Here is a 20,722-nt window from a genome sequence, read left to right on the forward strand (position 1 = left end):
GTCATGGTCAGATAGTTAGAGTCAGAATGACCACTTTTACCATGGCAACTTTACTGACATTATGTTTTTAAGCCTACCCAGGTATCCAAAATGACATGGCCCAACATTGGCCCAAACAGTAAGACGCTGGAAGACCTAAGTTGGGCTGCATCCAGTTGCCCGACTCGGCTGAGACCAGGTTTCATATGAGAAGAGGAAATCTCCGCTCGTCGCTAGGCTAATTTAACCCTTGTGTTACCCCTGGACATTTTTGTCCATTTCCAAAATTCAAAAATTCCCTCACAGACAAATGAAAGATTACAGGGGGGTGATTTTTTTGCATGGGGGTGTCATTCTGGATGAAATTTCAAAATCTCAACTTTCAGCACGAAAATCCATTATTTGACCCTGTAATGCATTTTTATCCTATCCATGACCCTTCAAATGGACAAAAATGTCCATTTTATAGAAAGTGTCCAACAAAAGGTCACAGGGGGGTGATTTTGGTTTAAATTTGAAAATCCCAACTTTCAGCATGAAGATCCATTGTTTGACCCTGTAATGCAATTTTATCCCATCCATGATAAATGGATGGTATAGCAACAATAACAAATAGCTAAATGACAGGTGGACATTTTTGTCCACTTGAAGGGTCATGGATAGGATAAAAATGCATTACAGGTTCAAATAATGGATTTTCATGCTGAAAGTTGGGATTTTCAAATTTTAACCCCCCCCCCCCCCCCCCCCCCCGACAAAAATCACCCTCCTGTGACCTTTTGTTGGACACTACAAAAGTTTCTAGAAAATGAACATTTTTGTCCACTTGAAGGGTCATGGATGTAACTTTTTTGAAGGGTAACACTTATACAATGTAAAATGCCATAGGCTTGTGCTAATGACATTAGCATTTTGTGTTTGTTTGGAAAACGTGTTTAGTATGACAGTTGTTTTGTTGGTGAATTTTGTGAGTTGTAATGGAGCCATATTTTGTGCCGTTACCTTTGTTAAATGTTGCTGTTGTCCCTGGTTTATATGAGAAGAGGGAAAGATCGCTAGCAGCTAGGCTAATTTATACAATGTGAAATGCCATAGGCTTGTGCTAATAACATTAGCATTTTGTGTTTGTTTGGAAAACATGTTTAGTATAAAAGTTGTTTTGTTCGTGAATCTTGTCAGATGTAATGTGTGCCGTTAACTTTGTTAAACGTTGCTGTTGTCCCTGGTTTTATGAGAAGAGGGAAAGATTGCTGGCCACTAGGCTAATTTATACATTATAAAATGCCATAGGTTTGTGCTAATAAGGTTAGCATGTTAAATTTGTTTGGAAAACATGTATAGCACGGTACAGTTGTTTTGTCAGTGAACTTCGTGACATCACTGGGCCATTATCAAAAATGACCTAGCTCAGCATCGGCCTAAACACAGCATGCTGGAAGAAATAAGTCAGACCCATCTGGCTGCCCGACTCAGCTGACACCCAGGAGAAGTGACACTCTGGAACCAGGCCAAATTATCCGGCCTGATTCTGGTTGCCAACATGGGCATCACTGGGCTGTTACCAAATTGATCGAGCTCAGCATTGACAAAACTCGGCAGGCTAGAGGAAGTAAGTTGGGCCGCATCCGGTTGCCTGACTCGGCTGGGACTTGGGATAAATGATGCCCTGGCTGCCGACAATGGCATCATTGAGCCATAATCTAGAACAACTTGGGCCAGCATCGGCTCAAACACAGCATTGCTGGAAGAAATAAGTCAGAGCCCTTCTGGTTACCTGACTCGGCTGACACTTTGGAAAAAATTACGCTCCAGAATCTGGCCAAATAAACTGGCCTGATTCTGGCTGCCAACACTGCCATCACTGGGTCATTATCAGAAATGACATGGCCCAACATTGGCCCAAATGCAGAGCGCCGGAAGACATAAGTTGGGCTGCATCCATTTGCTCAACTCGACTGAGACTCAGAATGAATGACGCTCCAGAATCTGGCCAAATAAACTGGCCAATTCCAGCTGCTGGCATTGTCACCACTGGGCCATAATTGAAAATGACCTGGCTCAGCATCAGCCTAAACACAACACGCTGAAAGAAATAAGTCAGGCCCGTCTGGTTGCCTGACTCGGCTGACATTCAGGGTAAATGACAGAATGCTCCAAAATCAGGCCAAGTAAACGGACCTGATTCTGGCTGCCAACACTGGCGTCACTATGTTGTTATCAAAAATGACCTAGCTCAGCACTGGCCCAAACTTGGCAGGCTGGAAGAAGTAAGTTGGGCCACGTCTGGTTGCCTGACTCTGCTGGGACTTTGGCTAAATGACACCTCAAAATCAGGCGAAATAAACTTGTCAGATTCTGGCTGCCAACATTGGGCTGTTTTCAAAATGACCTAGCTCAGCATTGGCCCAAACTCGCCAGGCTGGAAGAGGTAATTTGGGCCGCATCCGGTTGCCCGACTCAGCTGAGACTTGGGATGAATGACACTGTGGCTGCCGACACTGGCATCACTGGGCCATCATCAAAAATGACCTAGCTCAGCATTGGCCCAAACTAAGCATACTGGAAGAAATAAGTCAGGCCGATCCAGTTGCCTAACTCGGTTGACACTCAGGATGAATGACACCCCAAAATTGCCACCAAAATGCCAAAACTGGCCCAAGCATGTCCCAGTCATATGGTTTGTCAACTCAACTTATTACCATTGAATGCCAGTTCAATTCATTTTAAAATAAATAAACCTACCAAATATACAAATATGGCTATGAAATATATCCTGAAATAAATAATTGAGGCAATAAACCCAGTAGATGTCCATAAATCCTTCACACTACAAGTGTAAAAGGTATAAGTACTCCTGATGATATTTCATATTCTGTTGGGTATTTTAATCTACAGCAATGCATAACATTTGATTAAATCTTTTGTTTTGTTTATAAGATATCAGTGTAGACATTAACAAAAGCTGCCAAATAAATAAAGTGGTGCGGGATATATGGTATAAAATAGAAGTAAAGAGTAAGTGCCTCAAATCTGTACTTATGTACTTGTTTTGTGGATTAACATTCACCACTGCATCGAGGTCTAGTCAAGAAACCTTAGCGACCAAGAGATGGCACTGTAGTGTATTTGTATTAATCTCCATGATACAGCAGCGACACCTGGAGGCCATGATGGGCTACTACAGTACCACTACCAGCAGCAGGATTTATGAGCCTCTGGGTTCATTTCATTTTAATATTTCGTCTGCCTTTGTTCTTTCCTTTAAAAAACCCCTCTAAGAACAGGAATATCCTTTATGAATAATAAGGATCCATTCTTAGATCCGGGATACATCCGGGATATTATTTTGCATTTTGTTACAATTCCATTTTATAACTACTTGAAGGTTTTTTGCATTTGTGTACCAAGGGGGAAAAATACTTATTTTGCTAAATTGTCTATTTCAGAATAATGTAATGGATTATAATTAGTGATGCATATGGACTTTGAGATGTAGTGTGGAGTAGAAGCATAGAATAGCAGAAAATGGAGACGCTCAAGTTAAGTGCAAGTACCTCAAGTGCCACTTGAGTGAATGTGCTCAATTAATTTTCACCACAATAAGCACAAATACAACATACAATAGTATAACTTGTTATTAAAGGTTATTCAGATATGTACAGGCATTCTCATTTCCAGCTGTTCCATATTTAAACAGTCACTTGTTTGACATCTCGTTTCATGTAGATATCAACAATGTCTATAAAATACCTCCATGATTATGTCATCTGAAATATTTTCAGAAACATGGTTAAGCTCACTGTTTAACTGTAATTCAAAATCATTTGTTACCAGCCAGTCGCCATGTTGTTTTCTGTGTCAAAACGGATGAGCTCGCATTACGTCACCCACCAGCTGAAGCATTTATTTGTTTATTTATTGTCTTTCTACTGCACCGATGGCCCAGTTTTATGAAAAGACCATCATTCCAGCACTGAAAATACTTCTTTAAACTTGAATAATACCTAATAATTTATAAGTTAATTTATGTTTTGTATTAATAATCTAAATCTGCCAAGTAACTATCAAATGAGTGTTTTATTGTAAAGTAATTTGTCTCTGAAATGAAACAGCAGCAGCATAACAAAAACCAACAGTCATACCATTCACTACAACAGAAATGGCGTGTGTGTGTTTGTTTTAGGTTCATTTGTTGCCATATTTCCCTTATACACTGGAATTATTTCACTCTGACAGATAAGAGACAGATGTACCACCATGTTGTACTTTTGTGGTATAAAGTGAATCATTGTAAGTAGGACTGATTCAGCTCTGGCACAGCTTGTTTGCATTTGTCATTTTTTTAATTAACTGTTTCTTTATAACAATCCACCTGAACCTGCTTTTGTTAACTGAAAGTCAGTTTCAGACTGAATCTTTAATGTGAATTATTGAAGATTATAGAAGCCATGCTGTACCTTAATGGCTCTCAGACAATCACACAAATGATGAAAAGATCTTGCAAAACTGATGATGAAAACACTGCATTACAAGTCGATACTCCCAATATTCAAACATGCTAGAATATGCCCCAACCAGTCCGCAGTATATTGATACAAAATATAACAAAAATTGTTGCTTTGATGTGAAAGGCAATCCTTCTGTCCATAATAATCATTAGCAAATGTAAATAAGCCAGACTAATCACCATTATTGTTACTACTTTTTCTAGTATTACTGTGTACTGCAGTTCTGCATGTGGTTTATAAAAGTGGTCTTGCTGTAACTCAGCAGAAGCTATTGTTGAGCTGCTGTTGGTAGGTACAATAAATGGCAAAATAAAAGTGTAGTAGTGTAGTGTAGAAGCAGAGCTGGTTGTACCTGTTGCTCCTTCAGCACTTGTTGAGGGTGATGGGGTGTCTGTCTGCAGGCTGTAGTGTAGAAGCAGAGCTGGTTGTGCCTGTTGCTCCTTCAGCACTTGTTGAGGGTGATGGGGTGTTTGTCTGCAGGCTGTAGTGTCGAAGCAGAGCTGGTTGTGCCTGTTGCTCCTTCATCTGAAATACATGATACATGCAAATTTGATGTTAATCCTTAAATACAGATACAGATACATGATAGCATAAGACAATACACTACCAAATTCTGTCTTATCTGTATACATGAAATGTGGCGAGATTTGTCACTGATGTTGTCAATGCATTGTTCATCTTTTTTTTTGAATGTTAAGTTAAATAAAATAAAGATTATTAAACAGACTTACCCATTCCAGGCTCAGTATCCCTGGTCAGTGTTTGACTAGTAACTGGAATGCTACATGTGGTGCTAGATGTCCCTTAACCTGCAGCTGACTACAAGTATTAAGCATAACCAAATCAGTGGTGTTGAAATAAATGATTGACATGATCAAGAATGTGGTTGAAATATCAGTTTTACAGAAGGTGGGAAGTATATGGTCATATTTTGAACATATTTATGTAATTTTGAACTATAACAGATAATTAGCTGTGTTAAAAATCATTCAAAGGACCTACCCATTCTAGGCTCTGTGTCCCTGGTAAGTGTTGGACTGATGCAGGTGTTCCTTCACCTGTTGCTGAATTCAAGCACAGAATTTCTCCAGTTACACCATTGCATTTGGTCATGTCCCCCCCCAATAAAGCAAAATCAGCATCTTGATATGCCACACCTGTGAGGTGGGATGGATTATCTCGGCAAAGGAGAAGTGCTCACTTACACAGATTTAGACAGATTTGTGAACAATATTTGTGAGAAATGGTCTTTTGTGTGTATAGAAAATGTTTTAGATCTTTGAGTTCAGCTCATGAAAAATGGGAGCAAAAACAAAAATGTTGCGTTTATATTTTTGTTCAGTGTATTTGCATTCATGGCACTAGACAAAATCTGGGAAATGCATACCCACACATACTAGGCTCTCATAGCAGATTCTGCATTAAAATGGAATTGAAGCATTTACTCTGAAAATATTGAATATTTTCCAAGCTGGAAGGGAAGGCCAGACAAATGCCACGAAACACTCGCGCCATTTTGTCCTTATAAAGCAGCTTGGCTTAGTATGCTAATGCTAGGTTTATTCTTTGACAGTCTGAACAGGACACAGTTTTGTATAGCAGACACATTGTGGATTACGCGATGTAAACCATTGGCCACAAGCAAGAATTCATCTGAAGCCTTCTATGTGAGACATGGTTAAAATTAACATAACAATGTTTTCAAATTGTGTCCATCTGTTTAGCTTCTGAAGGTCAACCTGAGTTTATGCTACATAGCTAGCTACCATTGCAAGCAAACTCCTTCCCTGAGAATATTTGAAACAACCAATTCTGTTTCTAAATTTAGTGGTACTCCTTAGAGAAGTGGCGAGACGTGAGAAAGTGCTTTCCAAATATTCGTCATCTTCATTAGTCGTGAAACATAGTTTTTGGCCAGGCAAGGCTCTAGCTAGCTAGCTAGCAATTCACCAAGCAGGCTTAACATTAGCTTACTAGTAATAGAATGCAATGGCTATCTGGCTAGCGGAGCAGTGACAGCAAGGTACCAACAATGGAACCTCAGTCATCACCCGGAAATCACAATTTTCCCTGTTAATACGTGTATATTGGAGGTGGACCTCAGTTGAAACTTGCCTGAAATTTTGGAGGATGGAAATGGCTCCGTTTTTTCGTTTGGCCTCTTTGTTCAAACCACAAGAGTGCGCACTCAAAAAAAGGGAGATTTTGGGTGTGATCCTATGGCTACGTAACCATAGGAGGCTATTTGCATAAGCCCGACCTCTCTACCACCCAACCCAACCCCACCCCACCCACCACCTGAATCAGCCTGCACCTGCCGCCATTACCGACAAAAAATGGCTGAACGACGCTCCCATGTTAATTGCTCTGTTGTTGGTTGCCAGAATGAAGACAAAAGTATTTTCAGCATCCCAGCATCGGCGGACCAAGCAACAAAGGAACAGTGGATAAATTTTATTTTCAACAACAATGTTCCCGTGCCATGTTCCATCATTTTTCGCCTGACAGTTTTTCGAATTTGGGACAGTACCAGGTGAATCTGGCCTTAACTCTGCGTTTGGAGAAAGGGGCAGTTCCTACGATTCGAGACTCACCAGCAGTGCAATCGGTAAGTCTCGCCGCTTTGTGTAACAGTTAACGGTATGTTTTACTGTGTACTTGACCCTGAAATGACGGTAGACAGCAGCTAACTGCTAATTGGGCTAACGCTAGATGCTAACGTTATTCACAAGGGACTAGTGTAACCTGTGGACCTCATGTGATTTAGAAATGACCCCCACGTCTTTCGTCACGCTGCCCAGTTTTGGTTTCTGAGGGACTTACAGCCAGCTGAGCTGCTACCGAAATAAGGCGAGTGACTGTGTGTTGACCAATAGTTTTGAGTGACCGTAAGAAACTAACGTTATCCGGGTGGATTTTGTGAAGAGCATTCACGTTTTACTGCCTCATCACTACAATTTCCTTACTGTTTACATGCGTTTGCGTTTGGATTTTATTACTGAAAAAATACCAGGACGCAAACTTTTCATTTCTCTGACGTTTTCACATCATAAACCATGAACATCAATATTAAAACTCTTACATGTAAAACATGAGACTCATGCAGGCTGTCTGCTGAGTGTGAAATCAAGCTCTGCAGCTTGATTTCACTGTAACGTTAACTGTTTTAACTGGGCAGAGATGAGCCTCCTGAAAGAGGCAGAAACAGGGGAACTACCAGCATTTTGGAGGCTATAGTGTACATATTTTCAGAGTTTATTGTGGTTACAATGTGTTAACACACTGACCGATGTCACATCCAATGTCATGGGTTTTAATGTTTTAGATTCCAGCTGCAGCTATTCACACTTAGGATTTCTTATTTAATTGCTGTATATTATAAGGTCTTTTGGTACCCTTTTGGTCCTCAAACGCAATATGTTACTTCTAATGAATCATTTCAGATTTTTTATGTTATATTTCTTTGCTTTTAACATTTCTATTTCCTGTTATTAGGCTAGCACATCTAAATCCAAATACCACAAAAGGGTGACTTGGCTGCCAGACAGACTCTCCAATGCAGGCATCGACTGGCACACAGCTGTCATTTAAAACTTTGCAGCCTCACTTCCGAAGTACAGGTTTGTGGTCTGGGATATGATTTTGCTTCTATAAAATAAAAAATCTAATCTAACACATATTTTAATATTCGTATAAGAAGCAAATATTCAGTTCACTTTTATTGCACACTGTGATTTCAATATCTGTTTCTGTGCGTAAAAGGTACACAGACAACAACAGTCAAGACAACCACAGATGTTGGAGTCGGCACGTCCACTGTTCCTGTGTTCCCTGACCTTCCTTGGTCCTCCACACCAACCAAGACATCACTGAAGAGGCCTCGCCTCGGTAGAGGAGGAAGATGAGGACAGCTCTGTGGAAGCCAGCTCATCTTTTGTGGCTCCAGAACCACAAGACTCCACATATAACCCGGAAGACTCAGTTACTGTGTTAACAGAGTCATTGGATAAGTCGTAAGTTATTCTGTTTTAGGTAAACTTAAATTGTATTTTTTAACAGTTGAAATTTTGCTCAGCCATTCTCTGCATTTTTGAACTAGGCACACAACATTCACACAATTTTACTTTCAGAGCCTTATGTGACTGTTGATGTTTTATTTTCTACTACGTCATATTTAATTGGAGATATAAGCATTTGTTTGACAATTAATTATGGTTGAAAAATAAGTAATGATTCAGCGTAATTTAACATTAAAGTAAATTGGTTGCATCTCTATTTACACACTCAGCTCTCTCTATAATATGGTGTTCATCATAACATAGTAGACAATTGGCCATGGCAGAGGTATGGGCTCTCCAAGTGCCTCTCTGGTCTTATTCATTGTACATGCTTGTGACTTTATTTACTCTCTCTCAACATAGGGAAGGCTCCAGCCCCACCCATCAAGAGCCCTTATCCATTCACAAAATGCGCAAGCTGCTTGTATTTGAATCTTGCCTCATGGAGCTCTTTGAGAAGTGTCCAGTGTGCAGCAGAGTTTGTGATGTCAAGAAGAACATCAGGGGAACATTCTTTGCCATTGTCCAGCGATGTCCACATTGTCAGTACTGGAGACAATGGAAGAGTCAGCCTGTGATTGGACACTCCACCCCAGCTGGGAATTTGCAACTTTCTGCTGCAATCTACTTCAGTGGTGCTTCGTTTTTCACTGTGCAAAAGGTACTTTCAAATATTTGTTTATGGTTTAATATGTTATTGCTGCTCCAATCCAGAAGTATGACATGGTATAAAACAAATGATTGATTCGCTACCTAAGGTGGAGTGGGTTACTTGCCAAGCCCAGCACAGCAGTCCAGTTGAATTAGATAGGATGAAGAGGCCTGCATACAATTTAGACTAAGGACAGGAAATTGATCTACAAATGCCATTTTCCAACAATATATATTGTGAATCAAGGTAACTCATACAATTTTATTTGTCTTTGCTATCAGGTTTTCAAGGCCATGCAGTTGCAGCTACACACTTACAAACAGTTCAGAATACACTGCTGCAGCTTCATTGAGCCCGCTGTGCTGCATAAATGGAAGACGGATCAGGCAGCCATTTTGCAGCAGCTCAGCCAAGAGGGGAGTGCCATTCTCGGTGGTGATATGAGGGCTGACTCACCAGGTAATTTTCAAATCACAGATTTTCATGTTACATTTAAATGTTACCACATAAATGCCCACTTAGCCGAAAATAATAGGAATTATCTTTTTGAGAATGTAACCTCTGAGTCAAGTCACAATTATTTAGAAAGTGCATTTAAAACAATGCAAGTTGACCAAAATGCTGCACATAACAGACAATAAAACACAATATATTGTTAGGTCTCAAACAATAGCAATAACAACAAAATTTGATTGTGAATTTCAATGTGATTTATGTTTTCAGGACACTGTGCAAAGTATGGCAGTTACACCATGATGGACTTGAACACCAACAACGTCATCGACATTCAGCTAGTGCAGGTTAGTGACTACATCACAGCACTGTTACACCATGGAAATGTATTATATTATGTTGTATAAAAAATGTCAAAGGCTAAACAAAAAGTTTCAAACTGTAATTAAGATCCCAATTTTATTTTATTGACTTTCTTTCCTTGCTTCTTTCTGCTTTCCACATCACACATTGGCTCACATTTTCCCCTCTTACTTGTCTTCTATATCAGAGCAACGAGGTTGGCGGGAGTACCAACATGGAGAAGGAAGGTCTTAAAAGGAGCCTTAAACTCATGGAGAAAAGTGGTATCAACTTGGACTGTATTGTGTCTGATAGGCACCCCCAGATCCAGAAATTCCTTACTGATGCCAAAATCACCCAGTTCTATGATGTATGGCACTTTGAGAAAGGTAATATTTTCTAGTTATCATTCATTAATTCATAATTATTTAAATCATTATGACATCTATAAACAAACATTTTTGAGATTTATTCAGTCTGGCCATATTTTATGAATTTATTTTGTTTAGAATTTGATGGTGAAACATAGGATAGTGTATTGTGGGGGGGGTGTAATGCCCTAATTATTGTTTATGTATTCATAGGAATGGGCAAGAAACTGAAGGCAATCGCCAAAACCAAGGAGTGTGAAAAGGTCAAATGGTTGCCCATGATCAAAAATCAGATCTACTGGATTGCAGCTTCATCTGCCTCTGGGCCAGAGCGAATTGCCAAGTGGACTTCGGTTATGAACCACCTCCAAGACATCCACATCCATGATGACCCCTTGTACCCAAAGTGTGATCATGCCCCACGTGTGTCAAAGGATAAGGAGAAATGGTTGAAAGCAGGTGTGTACTCAATCTGTACAATATATTTGCTTATTGACTTGTACATGTGAACCTAAGTAGACGTTTTTGTGAGTGTTATCAACTTAATTATCGATGACATGGTAAATAAGTTACTAGTAGCCTGGTAGTTCCATATGTATTTACTGACTTTTTCTAATTCTACTTTCAGGAACCGCCGCTCTCTACAAATTGGAGAAGCTGTTCACTGGCAAGAGAGTCCTGAAGGATGTGGCGAAGCTTAGCCCCCATCACCAAACATCATCGCTCGAGGCTTATCACTCTGTAGTGATACGTTTTGTTCCCAAAAGTGTGGTGTTTCCGTTTTTGGGAATGCTGTGCAGGTAAATAAGATAAAAGTGTATCTCAATCTTGATGCAAAAATTTTAAATGCAAGTGTTAAAATTTTTCAAATCAAGGCTCAATAAACTAACAGAAGTGGCAGTAATTAAATCTGATTTACTTTCTTTTTCTCCCCAAAGACTTTACTTGTCAGCCATGCATTTTATAACGAGAACGCTGAGCGCCCATAGAAGCAGGCTGATGGGAAACCCGTCTTCAAGCTTCACTGGCCAAAGTCTAAAGAGGGAACATGCACAGTGAAGCCACTGAAGGAAGATCCAACATTCAGTAAGTTGACTTGTATAAATTTTTATTGCACACAAATAATTTAAACGTCACAAAATTTTAAATATAAATAAAAAATGGGGTGGATTTATTTTTTAAATAAAATCCTCATTTTTATACTTTTCCAGACCTGGAAATTGACAATCAAAAAATTCAAGACTGTTTATGAACCCAGACAAACTAAAATATAATAAAAAAAATGCAAGAGTGACAGCAGATTAAATTTTACAAGACATTTGTGTTATTGATATACTGACATTTCTTTGTTTGTCTACAGACTATGTGGATGAACTGATGGACCTGGGGTCCGTTTCACAAAGCAGGTTCAACAAACTCTGAGTCTAATCCTGAACTCTGAGTTGATCTACTCTGAGATAGGAAACTCTGAGTTTCCGGTTCCAGAACAGCTGATTTGAATCAGTTTAATCAACTCAGAGTAGTTTCACCTGGAGTTAAGCACGTGCACCACAACTATAAAAAGCCAGCATCAATGGAGCCCCGATTCGACGAGTCACCATGGCAACGGGGAAGAGGAGGGCTGCGTTTTTCACCCCATTAGAATTAAAAATCTTAATGCACTCATACGGCGAGTTTGCACACGTTTTCAAAAAGAAGTACAACACCGCTGCAGCTGCAAAAGAGAGGGAGATGGCATGGGAGAACATTGCTGCTCGGGTCATTGTGTAAGTTTAAATGTAGTCCTTTGCAATCACAATAATATTACAGGGGAAAACTGCTTGAATGGTAGCCTATTCATTTATTTAATTTAGGTGCAATCCCGCAGGGGAGAAGTGCACTTGGCAGCAGTTTAGGATGAAATATAAAAACATTGTTCAAACAGGTAAGACCTCGGCATAATCTCATGGGGGTACCTCATTCTGATCATGTTTTACATTGTAAAGTAAATATTAAGTGGCTGTTTGACTGTGCAGTTGTTTTATCCCCAACATAATGCTGTTTTCACGCACATAAATATCTTCTCATCTATATCATGTTCTGTTAAATAATTAAGCCTATTTAAACTAACATAGACTTCTACTCAGCCAACAGAAAGAAGGCAGATGCCCGTAAAACGAGCACACTTTTCTGACCGCCCTGCATACAGTAGCCTTACTCAAGTGCTCAGCATCTCCGACATTGTACAAAAACTTCCATTTGCAAAGAAACGTAGCGCAACACATAATATCTGCTGGGATGTGAGAGCATGACTACGATTGGTAATGTTGCAAATGTAAGGACGGATTAGGTTGTGTATGTAGATGATGGACTGTGACGTGAAACGGTACAGCTCAAAAAGATAATTGTGTGGAAATGCTAAAACATCTATGTGTGGTCTGACAACCATCTCCCGACGAATATTTAATTCTCTGCGCAGTAATGCTGCACCTTCATCCACAGGATCGTTATCAAAAGGACATGCCATGTTAGTGAAAAAAGTCGCCACCTACTGTGCCTAATGGACTTCTAATATACTGACTCTGATTTTTTAAAATGACAGACGGCAGAACTAGGCTACGCCAAAACTTGCCTGCTGACTGAATGAATGAGGAAATCAAATGGACTGTGTGGCTCTGAAAGAGGGCGGAGACGGAGAGAAACTCGAGGTTCATTGACAAAAACTTGGTCCCGACCAGGTTAGGTTCATAGTCTGTTACTACGGTAACTGCCCGAGAGCTTAAGTTACCTCTCTCTCTGAAACAGGCTAGAGTTACTCCTCTTTCTCTGGTTTGAGTTACCTCCCTTTTTGAAACGGAAAACTCAGAGTTTCCCTCATTTCAGGGTTAACAGACTCTGAGTTTTCACTAAACCTGCTTTGTGAAACGGACCCCTGGTGTTCGATGTGGTGTTTGTTGATCCGGCACCTTATGTCAGTCAGCTGAAGCAGATTCCAGTACCTGAACCGCTCTGCTCTCAGTATGACAGGCCAGAGAAGGACGACGTCGTTGCCCGCTACGTGTCTCGCTTTAATCGAGGGGCAACCTGAAGCCTACGTATTGGCCATGTACAGTAGGGAATTCTTGCCGGATCCGCAGCACCACACATGCCGGTATTACTACGCATATTCTATGGCCAAGATGACCCCAGCACCAGCTCACAAAGGACCTGTATGCAAGGTGCCTGTATTCACTGGAGAGAGAGTGCACAAAAATGCAATTAGATTTATTTATCTTGTTTGATTTAGAAATAGTAGATTTGCAGTGTTGTGCTTTTTTGTATTCTTAATAAAGACACTTTTGTATTGAAGCTTTGTTGTTTCCTTCACATTTTACATATGAAAGTAACAATGTAGAAACATTTAAATGGTACAGTATGTGGGATTATAGTGTGTATTCTGTAGCTACACCTCAGTTTTTTTCATGTGCATTTGTCCACCATATTTACATTAGGTATTGACTTTTCGCCTGTTATCTTATTAGCAATAACATGGCGACTACACCGGGCATTTGGCCAAAATAGTACATGGTATGGGACATAGCAACTTATATTCAAGCTATACTGTTACTGCATTATTACCTGGCATGATGCTATAAACTGCATGCTATGAAAACTGACTGCATGTTATGTAACACATTTACACATTTTCATAACTTCACTATGACCATGGATATAAAACTAAGTACATTTGCATTACTTTTTATGTTTTGACACAACACGTATAACTGGGACGCTACATGCCTCGTTAGCGAAAACCGGATTGAGGTACATATCTAACTTCTCATTCTCATCCAAAATGAAAATAACTTTACCATTCACAGACATCTTGTTGTACACGCGTTTCTTCCACCACCTCAGCATCGTCAGTCTCTGGTTCTGGTTCCGACTCCGGTTCAAACATAAAAGAGCGAATTCCATAAACAGCTGCCTGGTCAGGTTGTTCGTTTGGTGCGTGCGCCATGACGAAGGGATTGTTGTTGTTTTGGAGTCGGCCAACTCGTGGATGTATTGGGCCAGCCCCCATCCCGGCCCTGTCCTTCCTGCAGCCAATCAGCGCGCGCATCCTTATCATTAATCCAATGAGCATCCGGACCAGTCAAAATCTCGCATCTACTCTCGCGAGAGAAAGTCGTAGTATGGCGGGGGGCAAAACAAGCTCAATGTTTGATTTTTTTTTTTTTTTGCAAATTAATTTTAAATTTTTTTTAGGACAATTAAAGAGAGACAGGATATGTTAAAACACCAGGTGATGACTCCTTTAAGACAGACACAAACCCTATTCTGATTAAAATTTAAATATCAAAGATGACAGAATTCTCCTCCTCCTCTTTCCTCAGTTTTCGCCTCTGTGCACCTGATGGTTTGTGCTGTTTGGTATATGGTTGGTAAAAAACTATCAATTAAAAAAAATAAAAATAAATAAAAAAATTGACCTCTATAATTGCTTGATGGCAAACAGCCTCCTGAGTTGCAACATTGCAATGTCAACGTTAACCTGTTTTCTTTATTGTTGTCATTTATGTAGCCTAGCAGTAATTACACAGAGCCAGCAATGTAATGAAAGAGAGAGAAATGCTAATAAAAAAATCAATGGAAAAAAAGGACAAGTAGCACATAAATAAAATAATTATAACAAATATAAGTTGTTTTTATTTAAATCATTTATCTCGTCTCAGTCACACGCACGCGCGTGCGTCATGAAATGTCATAGAAACAGAACGATGAGCCCGCGAGGTCGGGTATATAAGGCCTTCACATCAGTCTGATCGCTCACTTTGCACTTGGATTTAGACTAGAGCCAACCTGTGGAAAGTTATCTCTTGAGTTTTGAAGCAGAAAGCAGATCTTGTTCGAGAAAAGTTTGTTAAAACTTTTGGATTGTTCGAGAAAAGTTTGTTAAAACTTTCGGACTGTTCGAGAAAAGTTTGTTAAAACTTTTGGATTTCTACATTTTGTGGGAAACCGAAGAACCTGACGATGGCCGCCAGAAGACCCCGGACCCTGGAGGAGCTCCTGTGTGGACTGGACATCAGCTGCGCAGGTAAGACAACTTTCACATTTATTTTAGCATTTTACTTGTTGATTGTTGACCTCTTAAACTGTTAAAAGCCGTATCAATGTAGAGATCCGCATAATTAATGGTGTTATGGTATAATCCTATGAGCCTAATTAATTTTTGAACGTGAAGGTGGACAGTTCACACCATGTTATTAATGTTAGGCCCGTTGGAAAACTCCAGATTTGGTGAAAACGGACACTAACTTAATTCACGATTTCTCGTGTAAATTAGTCTTTGGGCAGAATATGTTAAATATACCGGAACATGTGTGAAATATATTAACATATAAGTGATTTGAAATCACTTTTATGTTTTTCACATGTTTGAGGGGTCACATCTTCCAAATGTGACAATCTGTGACTGAATTTAACGAAAAACAAAGATGGCGACTGGGCCGAATTTCAAATAGGCTAATATTACAAATGTTATTAAGTTGTCACCATGGAGACGATGGGGCTGTTAGCAGCGGCCGTTAGGATCATATTAAATAAACTTATTCTCAACATTTAAAACTGAAAAGCGCTCCGCTCGACCGATGTATTTAACTGTATGTTACTGACTGCATGTGCGCATCCTGTGTCCAGGCTGATATTATCTGCTAGATGTCTACCAGTTCAGTCTGCGCCGAACTCACTGTGGTATCTTTGGACTCATTTAGCCATGATGCACTGAGTAATGCGTAATGTAATGTAATGTAACATACATTTCTGCAGTTAATTGATTCACGATTTCTCCTGTAAATTATTCTTTTGACAGAATCTGTTTAATATATGTCGGAACATGTGTGAAATATATGTATAATTAATGCAGTGATTTGAAAACACCTTTATATTTTTCACATGTTTGAGGGGTCACATCTTCCAAATGTGACAATCTGTGACTGAATTTAACGAAAAACAAAGATGGCGACTGGGCCGAATTTCAAATAATATTACAAATGTTATTAAGTTGTCACCATGGAGACGATGGGACTGTTAGCAGCGGCCGTCAAAAGCGCTCCGCTCGACCGTTGTATTTAACTGTATGTTACTGACTGCATGTGCGCGTCCTGTGTCCAGGCTGATATTATCTGCTGGATGCTAGACTCACTGTGGTATCTTTGGATTCATTTAGCCATAATGCACTGCGTAATGTGTAATGTAATGCAGTGCATACATTTCTGCAGTTTATTGCGATTCACGATTTCTCCTGTAAATTTTTCTTTGGACAGAATCTGTTTAATATATGCCGGAACATGTGTGGAATATATGTATAGCTATGCAGTGATTTGAAAACACCTTTATGTTTTTCACATGTTTGAGGGGTCACATCCTCCATTAAAGCCTGCCTTTTGTATCTGGAGTTCATGCACAAACATCTGGTCCTTTTAATTTCAAATTGTATCATATTAAATAAACTTATTCTTAAGATTTGATACTGAAAAGTGGAACAAGAGACCGATTTATTTAACTGTATGTTACTGACTGCACATCCAGGCTGATATTATCTGCTATGTGATGTGCAACTCATAAACTGTGAGAATACTGAGTTATTAACTACCAGTTCAGTCTGCACAGAACTCACTGTGATATCTTTGGATTGATATAGCCATGATGCACTGCGTAATGCGTAATGAGGGTTAATGCAATGCATATTAAATACATTTCTGCTGTTTATTGCGAACCTTCGGGAGATTTGTCCACATAGACACACAGACACTGAGGTCGTTACAGCTGTTTGGTGCAAAACAGTTATGCTTTATTACACAGTATTAATTGATTGTCATGCTCTCATCTGTTCAAACTAAGAGACTGAGCTGCACAGTATTAGATTTTACTGTTTGTCTTATGTGTTGGTGCCTTTGTTTCAAATGCAGTTGTATTTAGTATATGGGTATGCTGTAGTGTTTTCATTCATTCATTTTCCGTATTTGCTTATCCTCTTGGGGGTCGTGGGGCTCCCCACCCTGGGTTTGAACCAGGAACCCTCTTAACCCTCTGTGTTTTCTTATTTAAATTTTGATTACTGCTAATCCAATTCAAAATATTTAAGGTAGCCTGTTTACATATTATTCCATGTATACTTGAGTTCAAAAGTATTCATTACTTGTGTTTCTGTTTTATAGGAAAGGACCCCCTGAGGTTTTGGCACTCCTGGGGCGGCTGAGAGTGGGCATCAGGCATCCCAGGAAAACCCAACGCCACAGCAGACCACTGAAGCACCCTCAGCACTCAAAATGTGTGGCTATGTGTCTGCTTCTTCTGTGCAAGTCGGTTAGTGACGCTCCTCACACGCACACACAAACAAGAAGCTGTCCCCAACTTATTGCATGTATACACAGTGTATTACTATCAGACATACAGAAAGACAGACAGACAGACAGACAGACCTTTATCAGACAGACAGACCTTCATTAGACATACAGACAGACAGACAGACACACACACACACATACAAACACACAAACAACCAGAACTTTATTCAGACAGACAGACACACAGACAGACCTTTATTCAGACAGACGGACAGACAGACAGACACGCACGCGAACACACACACACACACAAATACAAACAAACAAACAAACAAACAGAACTTTATTCAGACACACAGACATATAGACGGACAGACTTACAGACAGACAGACATTCAGACAAACAGACAAATAGACACACAGACAGACAGACCTTTATTCAGACACACAGACATTCTTTAGATATTTAGATAGAAAGACAGACAGGCAGACAGACAGACAGACAGACACACTTACAAACAGACCAGGTTTTTTTTGTGATTGTTGCGGACAAAAATCTTTAATTATGCAGCATGTTTTCTTAAAAAATGCGATGGAATATGCGGGATATTTATGCAATTTTATGCATTGAAATTGCGGGAACTTGCAAAAATTGCGGTTTGATGAAAAAGAAAAAAAAAAGTGATTCCCTCAACACCCTGTTCTCACTAGGCTACTACCTTAACGTAAAGAGTCATTTCTAATTACTTCCTATGATAAGCAAGCATACTACATCACACAAAATGCAGGGAATATTTAAGTTCTCATCTTGTTTTATTTCAGACCTTAATAAACACATGGCTCAAACTTACAAAACATTACTGAGTCAAACAAGTTCTGTAGCTTTACAAAAGGAATATGCTACAACTTCTGTAAAAATGAATAAATAAAATATAACAAAACATTGCTGAGTCAAACAAGTTCTGTAGCTTTACAAAAGGAATATGCTACAACTTCTGTAAAAATGAATAAATAAAATATAACAAAACATTGCTGAGTCAAACAAGTTCTGTTACTTTACAAAAGGAATATGCTACAACTTCTGTAAAAATGAATAAATGAAATATAAAAAAAATAAAATGTGTGCTTCCTGTTTTACGCAACATTTTTCAACTTTGTGCTAAGATATATGTATCTTTTGTGCAACGAAAATGTGGGGATTATGAAATCATGCAAGCCCTGCATATTTTGCGCATTTTGCGCAGAAATCGGCGATTTATGCAGCAATTTATGCAGCGAAAATGCGGCGTCTTTGAAAAAATGCGGCCCCTGCATAAATATGCAGACTTTAGCTGATTATGCATTGAATTATGCGATCACGTTTTTCTAGAGGGACTGGACAGACAGACCTTCATTAGACAGCGAGACAGACCTTTATTCAGACACACAGACATACAGGAAGACAGACCTTTATTCAGAAAGACAGACAGACAGACAGACACACACACACACACACACACACACACACACAAATACATACAAACAAACAGAAATGTATTCAGTCACACAGACAGACAGACACACACACACACACACACACAATCAAACAAACAAACAAACAGAACTTTATTCAGTCACACAGACAGACTTAAAGACAGACAGTTCTTTATTCTGACAGACAGACCTTCATTAGATAGAAAGACAAACAGACAGAAAGACAGACAGATCTTTATTAAGACAGACAGACATTCAGACAAACCTTCATTAGACGGACAGACAGACCCTTTTTTCAGACAGAAAAACAGCCAGACAGACCTTTATTCAGACAGAAAGACACACAGACACCACTTTCTTCAGACAGACAGACAGACAGACAGACCTTTATTCAGACAGAAATACATACAGACAGACAGAAAGACACACACACAGACACACACACACACTCATACGAACAAACAGAACTTTATTCAGACACGCAGACAGGCAGACAGACATTAATTCAGACAGACAGACAGACAGACAGACACATTTACAAACACACCTTTATTCAGACAGACAGACATTCAGACACACAGACACAGACAGACCTTCATCACACAGACAGAAAGACACACTTACAGACAGATCCTTATTCAGACAAACACACCTTCATTACATAGAAAGACAGACACACACAGACAGACAGACCTTTATTCAGACACACAGACAGACAGGAAGACAAACCTTTATTCAGACAGATAAACAGACAGACCTGTATTTAGACTGACAGACACACAGACAGACCTTTATTCAGACAGACACACGGACAGACTTACAGACAGACAGTTCTTTATTCTGACAGACAGACCTTCATTAGATAGAAAGACAAACAGACAGACAGACAGATCTTTATTCAGACAGACAGACATTCAGACAAACAAACACACAGACACAGACAAACCTTCATTAGACGGACAGACAGACCCTTTTTTCAGACAGAAAAACAGCCAGACAGACCTTTATTCAGACAGAAAGACACACAGACACCACTTTCTTCAGACAGACAGAAAGACAGACAGACCTTTATTCAGACAGAAATACATACAGACAGACAGAAAGACACACACACAGACACACACACACTCATACGAACAAACAGAACTTTATTCAGACACGCAGACAGACAGACATTGATTCAGACAGACAGACAGACACACTTACAAACAGACCTTTATTCAGACAGACATTCAGAAAAACACACACACAGACGCAGACAGAACTTCATCACACAGACAGAAAGACACACTTACAGACAGATCATTATTCAGACAGACAGACCTTCATTAGATAGAAAGACAGACACACACAGACAGACAGACAGAAAGACAGACGGACCTTTATTAAGACACACAGACAGACAGAAAGATAGACCTTTATTCAAACAGACAGACAGACACACAGACACACAGACACACACACACACACACACACACACACACACACACACACACACATTCAAACAAACAAACAAACAAACACAATTTTATTCAGTCACACAGACAGACGGACAGACAGACAGATCTTTATTCAG

General features: G+C 39.6%; 1 protein-coding gene and 1 long non-coding RNA gene across 3 annotated transcripts in view; one reads left to right on the forward strand and one right to left on the reverse strand.

Annotated features, from left to right (window-relative positions):
* Positions 1-6,701, reverse strand: part of LOC117269584 (uncharacterized) — a 28,126-nt gene extending 21,425 nt beyond the window's left edge. For both annotated transcript variants that reach the window (XR_013488096.1, XR_013488097.1), the window contains exons 1-4: positions 6,603-6,701; positions 5,490-5,551; positions 5,219-5,306; positions 4,840-5,012 (exon numbers count right to left, since the gene is read on the reverse strand). This is a non-coding gene — a long non-coding RNA (uncharacterized LOC117269584). The remainder of the gene's footprint in view (positions 1-4,839; positions 5,013-5,218; positions 5,307-5,489; positions 5,552-6,602) is intronic.
* Positions 6,702-6,807: 106 nt separating this feature from the next.
* Positions 6,808-13,688, forward strand: LOC117269919 (uncharacterized). Its single transcript, XM_078161856.1, has 11 exons — positions 6,808-7,095; positions 7,983-8,107; positions 8,250-8,500; positions 8,909-9,206; positions 9,479-9,656; positions 9,921-9,997; positions 10,201-10,381; positions 10,577-10,822; positions 10,992-11,163; positions 11,302-11,449; positions 11,724-13,688. The coding sequence occupies exons 4-10, from the start codon at positions 8,955-8,957 to the stop codon at positions 11,420-11,422; spliced, it is 1,227 nt and encodes a 408-aa protein (XP_078017982.1). The 5' UTR covers positions 6,808-7,095; positions 7,983-8,107; positions 8,250-8,500; positions 8,909-8,954; the 3' UTR covers positions 11,423-11,449; positions 11,724-13,688.
* Positions 13,689-20,722: the final 7,034 nt, after the last annotated feature.

This window comes from Epinephelus lanceolatus, chromosome 19, assembly GCF_041903045.1.
Source record: "Epinephelus lanceolatus isolate andai-2023 chromosome 19, ASM4190304v1, whole genome shotgun sequence".
Classification (NCBI taxonomy): Eukaryota; Metazoa; Chordata; class Actinopteri; order Perciformes; family Serranidae; genus Epinephelus; species Epinephelus lanceolatus.